Source organism: Vipera berus, assembly GCF_964194415.1.
Source record: "Vipera berus genome assembly, chromosome: 1".
Lineage (NCBI taxonomy): Eukaryota > Metazoa > Chordata > Lepidosauria > Squamata > Viperidae > Vipera > Vipera berus.
In genome coordinates, this window is record NC_138202.1 from 243,679,939 (window position 1) to 243,700,592 (window position 20,654).

At 38.4% G+C, this 20,654-nt stretch overlaps 1 protein-coding gene across 4 annotated transcripts; it reads right to left on the bottom strand.

Moving 5' to 3' along the window:
• Nucleotides 1-1,378: 1,378 nt before the first annotated feature.
• Nucleotides 1,379-19,211, bottom strand: UBE2J1 (ubiquitin conjugating enzyme E2 J1). 4 transcript variants are annotated; one of them, XM_081333575.1, is made up of 9 exons: nucleotides 18,989-19,211; nucleotides 17,908-18,053; nucleotides 13,736-13,809; nucleotides 12,676-12,807; nucleotides 11,697-11,781; nucleotides 11,130-11,235; nucleotides 7,498-7,627; nucleotides 5,780-5,914; nucleotides 1,379-2,448 (listed from the first exon to the last, which is right to left on the bottom strand). In XM_081333575.1, the coding sequence occupies exons 3-9, from the start codon at nucleotides 13,793-13,795 to the stop codon at nucleotides 2,182-2,184; spliced, it is 915 nt and encodes a 304-aa protein (XP_081189701.1). In that variant the 5' UTR covers nucleotides 13,796-13,809; nucleotides 17,908-18,053; nucleotides 18,989-19,211; the 3' UTR covers nucleotides 1,379-2,181. The 4 variants fall into 4 exon arrangements, with proteins under 4 accessions (XP_081189701.1, XP_081189699.1, XP_081189700.1 ...); XM_081333573.1 differs by lacking the exon at nucleotides 17,908-18,053 and having other exon boundaries at nucleotides 18,989-19,160; XM_081333574.1 differs by lacking the exon at nucleotides 18,989-19,211 and having other exon boundaries at nucleotides 17,867-18,545.
• Between the last annotated feature and the right edge of the window lie 1,443 nt (nucleotides 19,212-20,654).

A 20,654-nucleotide genomic window follows, 5' to 3' on the forward strand; every position in this document is an offset into this window, starting at 1 on the left:
CTCTTGCCCTCAACCTTTCCCAGCATTAGGCTCTTCTCCAGTGAGTCCTTCCTTCTCATTAGGTGGCCAAAGTATTTTTTCAACTTCAGGATCTGGCCTTCTAAAGAGCAGTCAGGGTTGATCTTCAATCCTTCTAGCCACATCTTTTCCCACCAATCTGTGTATTATAACCAACATTCTTAGCCCACTTGATCGTGTGTTCTTTAACCAGTTCTTCCTGCTTTAAATTTCAACAGAAGTTTGCACATTTTAGCAATTGTATGTTCACCATCAGTTCATAATTGTATTTCAAATTTTGACCATACTATAAGCCTTTTAATTCATTTAAAATCTTTCAGATAATTGTAAATGGGAAAATCATTGGCAACTACTTCCTTCTGCTATTAATTATTCTCTTGTTTTGATTTTAATTCAAGAGATTTCTTGCTTATCCACAAATGATTGTGTGTGCATCTGACCTGATCGTTGCTATTTGACAAAACTGCCAGCAGGAAGGGTTACAAAAATTAGAAGCTGACTGCATCCCGAGGTATGGCAGAAAGAGAGCCAGGGGACAGCCTTGAAAAAAAAAAACATTCAGAAAGTATTCCTTCATACCTGGGGAAAAAAGGTAGTATTACTGTGTTTCCCCGAAAGTAAGACCTATCCTGAAAATAAGCCCTAGTTTGATTTTTGGGGGTGGGCCTAATATAAGCCCTACCCCCAAAATAAGCCCTAGTTTGAGGACGAGACACACCTAAAAATCAAGCTGGGGGGAGGGGGTTGGACCTGCCCCACATGCCCCACACCCACTTACCAGGCCTCTCCTCACTAGCCCACTTCTTCTACGGTATCCATAGCTCGATACTAAGCTATAATGACCTTCCGGAAAGGCCTGACTGCAAAATGCAGGCCGGAATGCAGCTGCAGAATGAAGCTGCTCTTTGGCTGTAGAAGAAGTGGACCGGCTGGGCGGGACTCTTGGTGCCAGAGGAGAGTATAAAAGACAACCACCACCACCCCAAAAAAATAAGACCTTTTGCCTCTTTTGGAAGCAAAAGAAAAATAAGACCTGGTCTTATTTTGGGGGAAACACGGTAGGAAGACGGTCAGGCTGTCTCCTCCCTGGGTAAAAAGATTGAGGGGGGAAGCACAGCCAGCTTCCAAGGGTCAGTTACTAGAGCCCATTTCAATAAAGGAGAATTCTAGTCTTTCTGTGGAATCAGTTTCCTGATCTATACTCTGAAGGGCTGACAACACTACCTCTAGCTCCTACTTGGAATCAATTGCTTGCAGACTCAATGAATGAAGCAATTAGATAAGCTCAACTAATAACTAAACTTAGGTTTTCCCGAAGCATTTCTTACATAAACTTATGAAAATATTCTAACTTTGTTGATGGGTTTTCAAAAAGCATTTTATTTTTTAATGATGGGCACATGGAACAACCAATTAATGCATTATGTATATTTCTGAAATAAGTTATCATCAATAAAGTTTGGGTAAATATTACATAACAATTTTGCAAATTCTCAGCTTAAAAAAAAACAAAATATACACAAATGAATATTTTAAAAGTAGCCTTCAAAACTTGCAAAAGATTATTCTAAGTTCAGGACAATTAAAAGTAAACTATATTCTGTTCTCCCCACTTTTTAAAGAAAATGCTCACAATTTACAGCACTTCATTTCCTGAAATTTTAAGGTAGGAAACATGCTTACTATATATTACCAGCTTTCCTTTATTTCAATAACATTTGCTATGCAAACATTTCTGCATTTCAATTTAAGGAGCTCTGTCATGAATAAACCTTTATTGTCCTGCTATTTTGAATAATTATCCATAAATCCATATTGGCATAGAACACAATTTTAGGACTCTGTCAGTTAAAAGTACCCATCAAAGCTTGTGAACAATGCAGTAAGTCCCTTCACCCTTAAATATCCTGCTGATGCAGAATATTCTCAAAAGACATTTTGGGTAATCTGTCAGTTTGTACAGATTGTTAATCATCCACTTTCACCACTATCAAAGTGTTTATTCCTTGAAAATATTAATATACCTCATCAGGTACATTGGCATTCTCTTTTAACATGAGAAAATACAAAAAAGTAATCGTATGTAAACAATCCTCATGACATACCAAACATAGAACATTTCAATAACACATTCAAGTCACTGGTCTTCAAAATGAGAGAATCTCATAATTCAAATACATACTCATTGGCTAGATATATGCGTCTAACAACTAGTGCTGCCAATGCTAAAACAAGGAGGAGAATCAGCATATTTGATCCCATGTGGCTTCTGTTGACTCTTGGCTGCTGAACCTGGTTGAAGTTGGCTGAACCTGATACTCTTCTGTGCTGGATGGGTCTTTGGCGAGGGCTCACTGAAGAATTATTGGATGCAGGTTGAGAATGGAGCTCTTCTTGACTTGAAGAGTAAGGGTTGGTTGGATTTCCAGACTAAGAGTGAGAAAAATGAATTCAGCAAAATAGAACTGAAAAACATAATGCCCTAGGTAGAATTATTTGGCCAGTATTTAAAAGAACAACAAGCCTTCATCTTGCTTGAGTTAGCTATTATTTATATACGTATAATATTGCCAACGAGAATCAGAATCTATTAGTATTCATTGTTCCCAGCACAATGTTCCCGGGATCAATTGTATTTTAACACAAAGACCTTTGGGAAGTCCATAGAAAAGCAGAGGATAATTGGCAAGGGATGACAGCTTCCTAAAGGAGCTGCTGGCACTGAAGAGGCTTTTTCTGGATCCAGTTAAATTACACAAGTATCTCCCTGCTCCCAACCTTCCCTTTTAAAAGACAACTGTTGAGTAGATGGAGAGGCTTCAGCTATAGAGCACTCCAGAGGAAGCAAATTATTTAGACCTCTCTTAATCAGGGTCCAGACCCGGCGAGTGGCACTAGTTCTTCTGATGGAGACCCTCTTCAAAATATGGATGAATTTGGATTGCCTACATGGTTGATAAGTGAGAGGTACTGATTTGCTAAGTGGAAATCAAACACCAGTCGACGGATGGAGGAGAGATTGGCCTGGTGGGTTCCTGCAGGTATCCATCCTCTCCACTCTTTTAATATCTACATGAGGATATCTACATAAAAGATTATGTAAGGCATCACCAAGTATGGCAATAATATCCAGCTGTACATTCCTACCCTTTGCCAGTTAGGAAAAAACAGATCTACTCTCTGGAGTCCATTGAATCTGGGTGAGATGAAAAAAAAAGCTGAAACTGAATCCTATCTAACTGGAATTGCTGTTTGTCCAGAAATGTACTGGCTCTTTGCTTGTGTCACTGGGAATTGTGGATGTGGGGGGTAGGAACTATGGTCTGGGAGTTCTGCTAGACTGCTAAATTTACAAATGGATGCCTCAAATGCTGAGGGGGCTGTCAGTCAGCTTAACAGACGTGTTAGCTGCAGCCATGACTGAAGCAAAAGACTATGCAAACAGTAAATCATGTCCCCATAATGATTAAATAAGGCTTCTGAACTATCCTTTACTTTGAACTGTTTCATTTAGAGACTCCAATTAATGCAGAATGCAAAAAAGCTATATAGGCAGATGAGAGTTGTTACAGCTATGTATGAAATATACTACAGCGTGGTTTTTTTAATGCTGTCGTCCCCAGGACCTTTGATGTTTGTTGCTTTGTCATTGTGACAGTAATGGTGCCTATGGTTATTTTGCTGATTTTATTCTTTTATTTATGTTGATGCTTATTATAAACTGCTGTGAGTCATTTGAGAGTTGGCAGTGGCAGATTATGTAAATCCTCTCATTTACATAGTGATGTCATTATAAATTGTAATGAATTTGCTCAAATGCCTGTGGATATCTGTTGTATTGAGCTTTAGAACACCTAGTTCTGCCTAATACACTAACAAGGAAAAAGATTTCAAAACTTTAGATGATGCAGTTTTCAAATACAGGCTGCTTTCCTAATGTAAGACAAATAAAAGAGGAGAGAGAGAGATCCACAAGGGGATCCTTTAAAATATTAATGTACTTTAAGGATCGATCATATGCAACTAACAAAGTTAAATTCAAGCGTTTTTGTTTATGGATGATATTTACTCTGAAAACTCTGGCAAAAAATAATAAGATTAAGTGCTGTCACTTAAAGCAAGTTAATAGCATTCTGCTTACTTTTTTTCCTCTAACATAAAATGTGATTATTTTTGGTGTTCACAATGGGTCAGTTTGCAAAAAGAGAGAAAAAGAGCAACACATATGATACCACACATTCAAAAGTGATGAGCCTTGTAAGGGAAAAAGAACTCAAATGCCATGAAACTGCAATTGCATATCAAGAAAACTTTGCTGGGAAAGCCTATATGCTATTGGCATGTCTACATCTTTTAAAAAGCTGAAAAATACTCTGTACCCAAGAACAGATGCTTTGATGTGATTTGACATGATTTTTTTTAACCAATCTGTAGCCCATCAACTCTAAAAACCCATACACCCACTCATACAGCTTAAGTGGGATTTGTCTACAATTTATCAGTGAATTTAGATTGCATCTACAGCAGTCATAGCAGCAGCTGTCCTGGATCAACAGCAAGTCTCAGTTACTTTCAAAGTGGAAAGATTATATAACCAGCTTTCCTTGGTTGTATTAATATGTCATAATTAAAAAAACACAGTAATTTAAAATGGATAAAATTAATCTTTCTTTATGCAGTTATATTTGCTAAAGAAAGTGTCAACTTTAAAAAATGAGCATGGCTGTGGCCATCTTCCTTATTCATTTTTGGTTGACACATTGAAAGGAAGAGGGAGGGGAATTGCCAGGTGCTTCGCTAGTCATCAGCTGCTCCCAAGACTGCAGGCTGGGTGTTTCATGAAAAGCCCGCCAAGAAGATGTATTGGGGAACGTAGTTGCTTGCATAGCCTTAGGGGTGAGATTTCTTAACTTTGTATTGGGGAATTGTTACATGTGTCTTCAGACTTGGTTTCACTTTTGATGTGCCAATACTTTGTAACTAATAAATATGTTCTTTGAGGAATTTCCAAGCCTTGGACTTCTGCTTTATTTGTCTCTGTCTGTCGGAATCTTGACATTAAACCAAGTCTGAAGACACACGTAACAATTCCCCAATGTTTAATAGAGTAAATGCTGAAAATCATTAAAGAGCAAAGCAAAACTCACATTTCTTATGTACTGTATATCATTAAAACTTGGGGCTAATCTGAGGTTGGGTCTATGAACAAGTCCTTACTGTGGTGACAAAAACATTTTTCTAGGTATATTCTAAAAAGATAAGTCACTCAAATGAAAACAGTTTTCTTACCTGATTATAAACACATTACAAATGGATAGTGATGGGAAGGTGGAAGAGAAATAATGAGGAACTATAGGTGATGACAAGCTGAACGCAAATATTTACAAATAGTACCTTCAGAAGCGAGCTGCAATAAATTCAGTGGCACTTACTTTTAGATGCACAGAAGAGACAGAAAAAGCAAAGCCGTGTCAAAAAAACCCTCATGGTTTTAATCAAGGGTATTGGGAGGGCCAATAATGTCAAAATGGTAAATGCAACAGAACTGAAGGCCCATCTTTTTTTTAACCTGTGTGGAATAGATGTTAAAAAGGGGCAGGAATTTGATTATCCAGTCATGCCTGTCATTTTGACATCCAATCCCATGGAAACCCCCACTTTTAATCAAACGCTAACACAGTATTTAAATAGGTTTCTAGTTGCATCTGAACAGTATTAGCTTGGTTTTTCCAAGTTTGGGTCTAATTTATTAAATACCCACCATTTCACTGGTGATGGTATCCTGGAATGCTGGAGTTGTAATTTCTTGTTGATGGTCAGGGGAACTCCCAAGATGATTAAATTCTGACATGTCTAAAGGTTCAGTAACAGATTTTCTAGATGAATTACCTTCAGCCTTAAGCAAAATGAGAAAAACCACAAAATTATTACATCAAAGGGACACTGAAATTCTAATCAATTATGGGAACAGATGTAATACATTCTTCTTGAAACATTATTTATCATTTTGTAAGAAGCATATCTCTGCTTAGGCACCATGTTATTAAACCCAGCAAGCAATTCTGGAATAGATGATTGATTGAAATATGACACAGAAAGAAAAATCAAGTTGTCCCTTTTTGTTTTTAGTTTATTAAATCCCTCCAAGAACAAACAAAAAAAACCATATCCATAAAATATAAATGATGCTAGACATTAGGAGGTGGCAATGAGCTGAGCTCCAGTTGACTACCAGCTCAGCCGACATAATGGCTTTCCATTCTTATTGGAAGAAAACATTACTCCAGTGAGCTCACCTGGTTGCACGGCACTTGGGTCTCTAACCCAAGCTGTCAGCTTTGCAGCTGACAAAACTCAGCGTCTTTATCCACTGAGCCATCGTGCCCCTACAACCAGTTATAATGCACCAATTTCCAGAATGCAATCCATTCTCCCCACTCTTTCTTCATCCTAGAAGAAGCCCTCCATCATTCCCAGTTATCTTTTTTCTTCTAGGAAAGTGGATCCACTTCTAAAGTAACCACTGGGCTGCAGCCACCCATCATTTTTATTTTTTCAGAAATGTCATAAAGACATTTCTAGGACATGGAGGCTCTTCAGAATATGCATGCACATACAGAACACAGAACCTGGCAAGCACCACATGCTTGCATCACTAAACACCATGTGGAGGGTTTCAGCTCTACACACAGGGTGCTGCAGGACTTTTAAAACAAGGTAATGGAATTTCCAGCAGGACTTTTAAAACAAGGTAATGGAATTTCTGGTCTATAGCCATGTTGGCACCATTTTTATTATTTAAAACACAATGGAGATATTGCTCTGAAACTACCAAGGGATTTTATGATAGCTATTAGTATGCTTAAAGGCACACTGGTACTCTGATTAAAACTGTACATTTCTCAAAATTTTATTGTTTTTTAAAAAAGAAACCAAAGTAACACTTAAAAATCCTGCTTTGCAAGTTAGTCTCGCTACAGAATGGTAATGAATTGTTTTTGTAAAGATTGGCACATAGCGCTCTTTTGGCAGAATTATAATTGTAAAACAATAGGGTGCATCAAATTAAATGCATGAAAAATAGTCTAACAAAAATGAGAAATGGGTGCGATTCCTTATCCTCCTTGAAACCTGCCACAGCTTGATCCTCAGCATTGGAGAATTATTTGGAATAGAGTTAGAGAAAAAGGGAATATGAGGAAAAATTAAAATTCTGGTTTGGGTGTGGGACCTGACATATTTCACCAAACATATTAGATTTATCAATTTTCAAATCAAATATAGCTAAGAAAGGAGGCAGGGTTTGGATCCTATGAAGCAGAGATAGAAGAATGACTTTCAGAAGCATCTTTCTCTTTTAATCTATGTTGTTTGTTGCTTTGACTGGTATTGTCTGCTGGATAGCACTAATCCATCTCCCTAGGATTGTCCTATGCACCAAAGTAATCAAGAGAAAAGAAGAAGAAATAGTTATTTTACCTTGAAATTGATTTGCCTGGCAAGTTCCTTGGCTTCTTGGTCAGCCTGGCTTGAGGCACTCCCTGAAGTTAATGGTAAGAGGACTTCTTTCATAAGTGATCCGCATCCTTCACAATAGAAATCTTGAGACCTAGGGAATAATAGCAGACCATATGTTAATTTAACAATCAGCAAGCCCCAAGAACATGTTGCATGTTATACTAAGCCTTGCTTAGCGTTAACCTTGGATAAACGACTTATGTTGTGTGTTTGGGAAGGCTCAGTTGAGGATGCAGCAGTGCATACAAGCTGGCAGAAGATCACATCTTTCATCAGACAACTGCCAGAGTAGTTCTGTTTATGCATCTGCTGCATAATTGTTTGCCCAGATGTTTAAGATTGTAAAAAAGTAGAAAACAAGCTATCATCTTTACTTCTACTTTTAGAGTCATTTAGAATTTAGAAGCACAGCAATCCATTTCTAATAAATTTCGCTATCTACTTAATGAGGAAACACTCTTTTCCTTCCTACTTTCCACCCACCCATCCTACCATCTTATTAAACCTATTTAGACAGAAAAGACTCATTTTATCCCCATATATCAGAGTAAGTCTTAATCTAGGTTTGTTTTTGTGCCCCACCTAAGTTTTAACTGATTTACAAAGGTGCAAAATAGGAAGGAGAGTAACCCAGGATAAAGTCATGACTGCTTCAGTCATTTGTAGTATTCTAACTGTTCAACAAATCATATGGAAAACAAATGTTGGTTTATTTGAAGTATGAACACAATTAAAAAGATTAAACAATCACAGGGTGTTATTGTTAGATAACTATGACAAACAGTAAATTAAGATGGCAATACTATCTCAATGGGATTTACTTCTGAAACAAGACTGGCCACTGAATGGGTGCAATTGCATGAGATACTAAGCAAGAATACTTCTTCATCAACCTTCTCATCTGGTTTTTCTGCCCACAGAGGCAGCTAAACAAACTTATTTTATGACTTGTTTGTCTACTTTTATTCTCCTCCTACCCAGCTAGAGTTAGAAATCACTGCTTGCCCTGACTTGACTACGTAGGAAAACCAAGGATGTTCCTTCACATTTCATGGAAAATAGCTGCTTCCATGATCAAGAAAAGGGAAAGAGAAACAGTCAAGTAATGTGTACCAAGAACTGCACGTTGACAGATTCAGAAAATGTAAACCAGTATGATCTGAATTACCACTCTTTTCTCAAAGTCCACACACTGCATAAATATTTAAAGTACATTATTTTCTGTGGAAAAAATATCCAGCCTATTTTATGGAATTTGAACACTGCATTCAAAGAAATCAAAAGCTTTGATATGGAAAAAAATACTTTGTTGGAGAACTGGCAACAATGTTAGGGAATAAGCAATAAAAATAATATACAGTGTATTTTTGGCTTTTAATTTTAATTTTTTAGAACCATTGCTTAATAAGCAAACATTGTGTAATTACCACCAACCTGAAATAAAATTTTAACCCTGGTAAATTTTCCATTTCTGGAAAATCTCTGCTCACAGGAAAACCACATTTTTCCTAAATCTTGGCTTACATTGATAACCCCTGAACACAGCTCTTGACTTAAGCATTGTGGATTAAATAAAGAACACCATGTAATTGACTAGTTCTATTTTAAAAAGGAAAAAAAATCACAAAATATGATTAAAGAACAAACACATCACCCCACTGTCTTCTCAGAGAAATAGATCCAGTTTTTAAAAAAATCAGGATCAGATGCTATTCATTTTAGATGCTATTCACTTTACTAATTAAATTTTCATTTCCTATCTAGCAATTTATTAGATCAATTAGATAATTGTGCAAAATCAATTTTCTTGCCGTACTAATTTAAGGCTGAAATTCTGAATATATGTATATATATTCAGAATTTCAGCCTTAAATTAGTATGACAAGAAAATATATATGTATATATGTACGGCAAGGAAATATATATATATATATATATATATATATATATATATATATATATATATATATATATATATATATATATATATATATATATATATACATATATATATATGTTAAGTGTTTGTTAAGTATTTTAGAATACCTTGCTAGGCCCCAAACATGGGACAAATCTTATTGCCTGTTTCAGCCTAACCCAAGGCCATCCACAGGCTGTAGTCACAACAGTGACAGCTCATATTTGTGTAAATTTTCTTTGTGTAAATTCTTTGTTAGCAATCCAAAAAATTTACATACACACACACACACACACACACATATGCATATGCATATATATATATATATATATATATATATATATATATATATATATATATATATATATATATATATACATACAGTGTGTATGTATATGTATATGTATATAACTAGACAACCCATGACTTATGGGGTCATCTTTTCAGAGACATTCCTTGCCTAAGCAGAGAATCAGAATGAGCAAGGGCAAAAAAGCAGGAGGAATGGGAGGAACCGCCAGATAGCTTGACTTGCAGCTAACTGCCCTATGGCAGCTGATGCTGAGACTGATCTACCTGGCCTCTGGAGAGCTTGGGTGGAACCATTCTACCTGACTTCCAGCTGAAAAGGAGGGGCCGGTCTACCAGACCTCCAGAGGGCTTAGGCAAAACTGGTCTACTCAACCTCTGGGTTGGCAGTGTTGAAGTGACCACAAATTTGCCAAATTTCAATCCCATGAGAGTCACGGGTCCCAGATTTTGGATGCATTCTGTAAATTAACTCACCTTAGTTCAAAAATTGTTGCCTTATGATGCAGTGTTTTGCCCAGTTAAAAGTTACATCCAAAACAGCTTTAGTACTGTTTAGTTACCGTCTGTATTAAGATACTTGAAGAAGCTAATAATAGAGCCAAAACAGAATCAAAGGCTCTGCCAAATTCCATAGCAACAAAAACTTGAGAGTACAAATAGGGACGAACCTAACTGCAGGGTAAGTAGATAATGTGATATGCAATTCTAGAAGCAACAGTAATGCAGCAGGTCTTATCACACATCAGTAGAAGCCTCTGGCCTTATGATACCATGGGATTAAATCTGACTACAGTCTAAGACCTTTGCCATTTCATAGTCAAGAAAAAGTTGAATTCCAGTGGGTATCTGGAATAAATCTGCTGAAAAATTTCTAGGAAAAAAAATTATAGCAAAAAATCTTCTGCTCTATCAGAAGTTAGACAGGAAAGGAGATGCTCTATTTCTACCAGAAGTTCTCAAAATGAAAATCATATTTAGTGGCCTGCAAAAAAGCATCATCTATGCTGGCCTAAGATTTCTTATGTTGTCCCTCACCTGCCTAAGATTTGGATAATAAGTCAAAACACTTACTATACACTTGGTTTAAAACTAGGTAAGTTGAAAGGAATCAACATAGGCTAAAAAAAAAAGATAAGGCTAAGAACATATATTTTCTGCTACTCCATTCCCCACCCCCCCGCAACCAGGTAGCCCCCAGATTAATGTTCACAAGCAATTTTCAACCCTTAAAAGGTTTACCTTGATTTAAAATATACTCTCAGATACCGAGAGACCTGAAAATCAATTACAAAATCAAATAATATTTTTATTCAGAAATACAATTGTGCATAACTCTTTATTTCACACAAAACGTAACTCATACTTCTTAGCCAGTGCTCTTCTTTCTTCAGGTGTGTAATCTAAAGATCCTATGGCTCCTTCTCCTTTTGTTGGCATAAATCCAATAATAGCAAGCAACGCAGTTCTTACTGTAATAAAAATAATTTTAATAATTATGCACAAAGAGAAAGAAAGGGGGGGGGAGAGAGAGAGAAGGTACAAAAAAGGCAAAGCTACAGAGCAATTTGGAAAAGGATTTTTTGTCCACAAGTATAACTTATAGCAGTGGTCTAACTCATTTTATCCGTGCAGCCCCACATTTTGAGCATATGCACAAAGACCAGTCACAAACTGACTCATTTACATGATGCTGGAGCAGTATCTTTATTGAAAAATTGATCAGTACCTAGATCTGATAAGGGAGAGAAAGAAAGAGGGAGAGGGAGAGGGAGAGGGAGAGGGAGAGGGAGAGGGAGAGAGAGAGAGAGAGAGAGAGAGAGAGAGAGAGAATATTATAAAATCTGCTGTACTGAAGTACTATGGTCTTTTAACAGCAGAAATTTACTTCTTTATCAAACTTTCCATACTACCAGTAAAAGTTGATACTTACTGCTCCAAGATGGTTGCCATGTTTCAGGATGATGTCCTGAGATGCTTAAACAAATTTTCTTTCCCACTTCAAATCTACCATTGGCCTTAAAAAAAACAAATTGAGAAGGGGGGAAAAATCATCACACATTTTTTAAAAGCTAAGATTCAGCGTTACTCACTGTGGATTTTGAGGCATGTCATGATGTGGTTTTGCTGAAGTGAACCAGATAGGAAATGAAGGAAAAGCAGAAAAAACAGCTCAGCTGTGGCCTTAAAGGGCAGGTGTGTTGTCACTGTCTTGATGAGCTGAAATGGCTGCTAGCAAGGGCTGGTGTGAAAAAGTTGTGAGCGAGCAATCCCATTGGCAGGCTGAGGGAAAAAGCTAAGACTGCTTTTCCAGCATACATAAATAAAAAACTACTTATGATTTCCTAAATAATGGCTGTTGTTAATTTATTATTTTAATTTATTAAAACTCTCAATACCAAAAAAGGAAAGAACTGGAATAATCCCAAACACCACTTGCTGCTGATAATCATTTCCAAGAACTTTAAAATTATTTTTCCTTTGCATGCTATAGCTACCATGCCCCATCAATTCTTCAAATATCTCCAATTCTCCCTGCATAAAAGAGCAGATAACTGCTAGTTTCACTGAGGGAATAGAGGGTTAATTTATTTTTTAACTGTTAAATGAACATATGACCATGTTATGTTATGGTGATTTTACTGCTGAAAGATTTTATAGAGGTGTCACTGTTGAGAACCATGTCCGATGCAGTGGATATCATACAAGTGATGGAAAAAATGATTATAGCTTAATCCTAAAAATCAAGTGTAACTTAATGACTGTGTGTTGACAATGAAAGGTTAGAAAAAAACAATTACATTTTTTTTCTTAAAATCATTTTACATATTAAGAAATTGAAACTTTTAACAATGATCGAATAATCTAACAAAGCCTTTGTGGTTTTCTAGCTGACACCTGAAGTTTGTTACCGTTAAGAGAATAATACTTGGTGGTTTCATAGGATATTCTGGTGGCAGCACTATTCTTCCATGATATACTCCTCCATCAAACTCTGAATCTGGAGGACCTCTTACAGTGAAATGCCACTCAAAAAGATTGTCCTACAAAAGAAAAAATGAAAATATAAACAGCCACTCTCACTCAGAAATACACCAAATTAAATTTGAAGTCAAGTAACGTTTTCCTGACTGCCATCATTATGGTTAAATAGGCATAAGTTTAATTCCTTGAATCAACAATCTGACTTTAATATCCCAACTTAATAGTCCCATTCAGTTGCTAAGCAAGTGACCAGACTGTTGAGACATGATCATGTCTTCCAATTTTACTGCCATTTTCTCTGATGACTCTGCTTGTTATAAGGCATGCAAATTGCAATCACATGACCATGGGATGCTGTGATGGATGTAAATAGGACAACGGTTATAAAACTACATTTTCAGCTCTGACATAACTTCAAGTGGTTGCTAAACAGGACAGTTGTTCAGTGGGGTCTATCTGTACCATTTTTTTCTAGGTCTACTTAGGGCTTTTTTTCTCATAGAACGCTCAGAACGGAGTTCCCGCACCTTTTTTGGATGGAACCTTGTAGGGTAGGCAAGGCAAGTTGTATGACATGTGTGAGTTCCGGCACCTTTTTCTTTTACAAAAAAAGCACTGGGTCTACTTGTTTAAGGGCCATACTCAAAATTGGTTGGGGCACCAAAGCTATCAATAGTTACCAATAAAACTGAACAATATTGTACATAGGTGAGGTCAAGTTTTTTTCCTCTGTGCTGGGCAGAACATTGTTTTATTTTTTTTTAACTACCAAAAAACCTTTCTTAGGACTTATACCTGTTTACTTCTCATTAGAAATGGTTAGCAGCCATTGTGCTGATTTTTGACAATTATGATACAAGATGGGGAGAGGGCACTAAAAAGAGGTTCAGAGAGAGAATGTCCATGCTTGCCTACTTTTAATTCCCTAAATTTAATTTCTTCAAATCACTTAGCCATGAATTGCATACAAAATAGGAATCCACTAACCTCTAAAGGCTGTGCATGATAATGGTCTGTTGCCTCTTTCAGTTCAGCAGCTTCTTTCATTAAACGTTTTACAGCTGGAAAGAAAAAAACAAACAGTATATGACTATTACTAACTATTGGCTGAGCACATCAAAACTTATCCCCAACACTTAATGATAAAGAAGTTCCAAAATGTACATTTGTCTCTCAAATGTCATGTTCAGAAAGAGATAAACTTGAACTTAAAGCATGATATTAAATATTATACTCTAGTTATTTAATGGAGAAAAAAAATATTCATGTCCTGAAGGGCAATAAAACATCTGAAAATAAATGTAATTTGGAAGCTTTTATTTGTTTCAGTAATTGGATTCAGACTAATCTACAAAGGAAACATTTTAATGTTTCCAAGTTTGCTAATTGGCAAATGCGGCCGCGTGAGTTGTGATGGGGGTTTCCCGATACTCCCATGTAACGCCTCTTCTCCGCGAGCTGCATTGGCTTCCAGTTGCCCTCCGGGTGAGATTCAAGGTTCTGGTGATGACCTATAGAGCCCTAAATGGCATGGGTCCGGACTATCTTCGGGAGCACCTGCTGCCAGCATCAACTTCCCATCGTCCTGTGTGCTCCCACAGGGAGGGCCTCCTCAGGGTGCCGCCTGTCAGGGAGTGCCAGCTGGCGGCCCCCAGGGGGAGACCGTTCTCTGTGGGTGCGCCTGCCCTTTGGAATCAGCTGCCTGTGGAACTCCGGATGGCCCCTGACCTACGCTCGTTTCGCCGGGACCTAAAAACTTGGCTATTCGAGCTTGCCGGCCTGAACTGAGGGTTTTGGGTTAAGGTTTTAATTTTTAATTATTTTGGGGCTATTTAATTTAATTTTATTTTAACCTGTATTTATTGTATTGTTTTAATTTGCCCTGTAAACCGCCCTGAGTCCCTCGGGAAAAGGGTGGTATATAAATCGAAATAAATAAATAAATAATAAATAATCATGTAGGTCAGGGGTGTCAAACTGCCGGCCCATGGGCCAGAGGCGTCATGAAGAAGGCGTGCCCACCCCATTGCCGGCAATGGCAAAACCATCCCAATACGCTGCGCGACGTCACGTGACATCACGAGTTTGACATGTCTGATGTAAGTGGTATTTTTATTGTTGTAAATGAAAAAGGAAGGGAGGGAGGGAGGTGAATCATACTCAGCATGAAGTAAATGGAATAAAAATTATGTCCTGTCACAGGAATTAGAATCCCAAGAACTTAGGAAAAAGATGCATGAAGGAAATATCAAATTTTCCTTTCTGGGGAATGATACATGCTACAATTAAACTGAATGTAATTGCTGTCCAGTCTTTGGGGATAAGGTTTATGGAGAAGTCTTGAGAAATGCTAGGGTGAATCTGGAAAGAAAAGCTAAGCTTAATGGATCCTCGCCATAACTATGCAAACACATTTTTCTTAATTCTATTTAGACCTTGGCTCAAATACTTTTCAGATACAATAGTGTTCATTGGGGTCAGTTATTAATCAAAGAAATTGACACAATATTTGTAAAAGCACAAGGGAGTTTTGTCTTAGGAAGTGGCCATGGCTGACTAAGCCATTCTAGGTTCAAGCTAAGCAGGACCAGATTTAGTTAATACTTAAATGAGGACTATAGACTAAACTAGGAAGTCCCCAAAATATTCCAGAATATTCCAAAGAAGGTAATGACAAACCATGCCCATACTGTTGCCAAAAAAATAATAATCATGAAGCCACCAGGAATCAAGATCAATCTAAAGAAGAACTCCAAATAACCAGAATTATAGGTATGTACAACAGGTCTAATAACTCTGAATTTTCTACATATTATTTTAGGTTTTATTTTAATAATAATTTATTAAAATGTATTAATTATGGATCATCACATTTTATTTCAGAATCTTTTTTCCTTGAGCTGGTTTTGGTAGCATATATTCAAAAGCTTGGGCATGACAACTGCAAACCTGATTTGGTATTTCACAATGGCAGTCTTCCTGTTTCAAGACAGGGTTAAAGTGTGGAATGAGGAAGAAACACCTGTTCAAAGCTCTCCAAATACACAGAACTAATGACACTGTTCTTTGGATCTTTGAATCTTGAATCTAAATGTACACTTAAGTAAGGCAACATAATGAATATTCAACAAACTGTAATGTCATGTCATGTCATGTCGACCAGATTAAGAAATAGATGCCACGTAGCCCAAAACTATTTTTTTTAAGATTGGCTACAGTCACAGAAACTTGCAAGTCTGAATGTATTTTCCCCCTTCCCTCTTTTATATTCATATGAATTAAGTGAGTGCTTTTCTAAGATGGTTTTGCAACCCTCCATCATTATCTGGGCTTCTGCAATATTTACCTACTTGCTGCCTTGATAACAGAACTTCCTTGTCTCATCAAGATCATCCTCTTTACTTTCTACATCAGGTGTCCAACCCATGGGCTACATGCGGTCCTGGGCAGCTGTTAATGTGGCCCCACAAGATCATAAACTTTTAACATTTAACAATATATGCAGTTATATATTTTACTACATATATTTTATATGTGGCCCAAGACAATTCCTCTTTGGTTAATGCGGCCCAGACAAGCCAAAAGGTTAAGACACTCATGTTCTATCTACACAATCACCGTACCTTGTGACAATGAATTCCACAAGTTAATAATACAATGTGTGAAAGAGTACATTAGTCTGTTCTAAATTTTCCAGGCAACTTCACTGGATCAGTGTTTCGAGAAAGAGAGAAAAATGTTTCCCTGTCCAATTTCCTCATGCGTTCCTACATCTCTATCATGTCCCTCTAGTCACTTTTTTTCCAAAGCAGAGTGTCCCAAATGTTCTAGCTTTGTCTTATAAACAAAATGCTCAAGCTGACTTTTTGACTGCCCTCTTTTGCACATTTTCTAATTCAGTTATAAATGCGGTGGCCAGTACTGTACATAGTATTCTAGACATGAAAAGACATACATTTGTATAAGAATATTACAAAGATTTCACTTTTGTTTTCAATCCTTTTTCTAATGGGTCCCAAGATAGAATTTTCCCTTTTTCAGCTATGCGCTGACCTTAAGACTTTTTTCCCCTGGATAGTTACAAAGTGTTTGTGAAACAAATGCCCATTTTCAAAAAAAGGTAGGCCGTATATTTTGCTCTTGCTTAATGTAAATAGACTGTTGACAGAGCTACTCACTCTCAAACAAAAGACAAGGAAACCAAGCTCAAAAAACAAAGTTCTCCAGCCTGTTCCATCACTCAGAATCAAAATCACCCAGCTGGCTTTCAGGCCCAAGATGGGACTAGAACAGTCTCCTGGTTTCTAGGCTGGAGCCTTAACCCCTAGACCAGGGGTGTCAAACTCAATTTCATTGAGGGCCGCATCAGCATTGCGGTTGCCCTCAGGGGGCTGGGTGGGCGTGGCCTACTGGGTGGGTGTGGCCTACTGGGTGAGCGTGGCCAACTCTACATCGTTCACATCAAGGGTGCCTATGGGGCCTGGGCAGGAGTGGGACAGATCTGAGGGTCTCTGGCAGGAGGAGGGTCTCTGGGCCAGGGCCAAGGCAGTGGGGGCTGTTCCCTCCCTGTTTCCAGGATGGCTTCGCGGGCCGCATGAAACCACTTCGCGGGCCGGATCTGGCCCCCGGGCCTTGTGTTTGACATGTCTGCTCTAGACCAAACTGGCTCTATTATACTATATATATAGCTAATTGAGTTTTCTTTCCTTTTTAACATTACATTTGTGGGAGTGTAAACTTCCTTCACTTTTATGGATAGTGCGTAACACTGAGGGCTAATCGAATTCTACATTTCTAACTTGGCTAGATGTGTAACAATTACCAGAGGTTATTTCTATGCACAATTAATACCTGATGGTATTATCAGACAGGCATACTCCAGGGCAGCTTTGTTGGAAAATGTTAGTGGGCAGCGATAATTATGGTAAAATTCAATCCTGTTAATAGCATCTTGGCTTTACATATTTTTCTCCTTTTCTATTAAGACTATTTTTTCTACTCAGAGCAGATGGAATATTTTTCTGTGGATGCATAGTCATATGATAACATTTATTCTGAGAACAGAGAGGTATGAAAAGCAATGTTCACTCTTCTAGCAAATAAAATCTGAACACATACTCTCCCGAGACCATTCTTAATCTGCCAGATCTGATTTCTACCTGTCCTATTATGACAGTTTTGGTTGCAAAAGAAGGTATGTCATTGTTGAATATTATATTTTATAGGAGAGTTCAAAAAAGGAAACTGAATAGCTGGAATATTCAGAAGTTCTGGATGTAGCATCTGTCCTTGTGTCTTCAGGGAACTAAAAAGGAGAGAGGCAGGGAAGAAGGGGGACAGAAGATAGATAACACTAAAGTCAAAGTACATTTAAATAATCACTGACATGATATTCATTGGACTTTCCCGAAATAAAATACTCAATAGGAAGATATCCTAAATATGACATTGCAATTCTTCAAGTAAACAATGAAAAACCACCACCATAACAATCCAGAAATTTTACATCTGGATAAAACCGTTAAGTCTGCCCGGTTACCTTTTGACAAGACTGCACTGACTTACTAAAAAAGAAAAAGAAAAAAGCTGAGTAAATTACACATGCCCCATTGAATAACAAGTACATCCACTCAATTAATATCCTCTAACATTTGGCAGTGGAATTGATGGTGCAATCTTGCATAACCATGCCTTTTATTCTTCAAGACTCTTTGAAATACGTCTTTCGTTTCAAGCCTTTTTTAAGATACGACGTGTATACACCCATACACGCTGTATATTATATAAACACGATATCAATAACAGAAGTTAGATCCAAGAAGGAAAGTGAGAGTCCCCGTCCCGCAACCCTCCCATCATCATCATCATCATCCGCCCCGATGGATTCCGGGGCTCTCCAGCAACTCTCACTGCCTCTTAGGGAAGTCGGCAACCAGAGACAGAAATGCAAGCCCCGTCCCTTGGGGCTGAGCAACGATCCTGGTGGGGAAACGCCGGAGCAGCGGACCCTGAGAGCTCATAAGAGACCTCCCCCCCCCCTTCAAGTACCCTACGGGAGCGATGTAAACGAAAGTCCCCCCCCCCTCCGGCTCCGGCCTAGCCACAGAACAAAGCCTCGGGCTCGCGTGGCGGCTGCCGCCCGCGCTGTCAGCCACGCAGCCGCCTCCCGCAAAAGACTTATGCTGCCTTAACCGCCCGCCTTCCCCCCCCCTCCCCCGCGCCCCTTCCTTGGCTACTCACCCGGGCTTTTGAGATTGTAGCGAGCCTCCATGATGGAGCCTGCCTGGGATGCCTTCCTCCGCCCGGCGGAGCGAAGCAATCCAGCCACGTAAGGCGCTTCGCAGCGACAACAGCGCCGGCGGCAGGTCAGGCGAAAGGAGGAACTAGCCGGGCTCCCTCCCCACTCCCTCGCTTCCCGGCGGTCTCGTAAGCTTGGCCGCAGCCGCCCGCCGCCCGCCGCCGCAACCGTCCGGAAGTTCTCCTGACGTGGCGGCAGCCCTTAATGTCTTTCTTCTCAATTTGGTTTCCATGTAGCTTTTAAAGAAACAGAATACCGTGTACCTTCTCTCAGCCGGGTATTTTGGCTTAGTTCCTCTTATTTCCCTCATACAGAACCGAAACAGTACACAGGTGCATTACACATATACTAACTTAACTTGACCATGACCGTGTTTGGTTTTGTCAAGTCCAGCGATTGCAGTTAGTAAACCAGGACTTCTTACTGTCGTGTGAACCCAAACACAATTATTTTTAGACCTGCTGAAGCATGGCACAGGGCTTTGCTCGAGCTTTTTTACTTAGAATTTGTGAGGTCCCATATGACACCAATGCTACCAGAGCTATAATTGCTTGCCGGTTGGCTTCCGGATGGATTACCATCTTCAAAAATCCAACATAGCTTGGACCCTTGCTTTCCTTTATTCCATCCTGAAACTGAAGGATCAAGGTGTGCCTGCAGAGCACTTCCTGAGAGTCCCTATCCTTTCCAAAGTGTGAAGGGAAGAGACAGGACCATTTTTCTTTTCTATAGAAGCTCCCCGTTTGTGAAATATTCGCTAGGTGGAAGGTTGGCACGTTCCTAGTATTTAAGAAGCTGCTGGAGCTTGGGCAATGGAAAGGTTGCATTTGTAATGAGCAATAGCACCATTAGCCCAAGTATGAAATCCAATTATGGATTAGAATTTCTTGAATTTGCTGTAATATTGTACATTACAGGCATTGGGGATGCAGCGATACACCACTTGGAATCATATGATTGAAGTAGAATAAAAGCTCCCCAAACAACCGTAGAAATAAATCCAGACACATGGAGAACAGTTGACACAAAAATGGCCTATTTTTTCCCCTGTTGGTATATATTCCCTTATAAATACAAATGAAGCAAGGCATGCTAGAAGTAGAGAAACAGCTCTCCCCTCTGTAAATGTAATTATTGAATTGTAATTGTTAGAAATGTAATTGTTGAATTGTGGACTACAGCATTAAGTAAGATTCATTTTGGGATATGCAAATTGTGTACCAGTTCTCTGCTCACATCACTGGAGTTTAGATCACTAAAATGCTACCTGAATAGCATTCAAGTACAGTACAGTACTCTTCTCTTGACTGAACTGAATTTGAATTAGAGAATGGCAGATAAGATTGCTGCCTTCTTCATTCCAAAAGGCCTACCTTGTGTAGTAACTGAGACCTTCAGATACATATGCATGAGTTAGGCTTGTCATTGAATTGAAATTTATTTCAGGTGAGCAGATTTGCAGATACTTGCCCTGTTCAAAAGAGATGATATTACAGTTCTTAGGCAATTTGTAGCTCTAATATTTTGTATGAGTTTGCCTGCACACACTAATATACACACATACATATGCATACGCACAAAACTACCAAAGGAGGAAAAAATATCTTT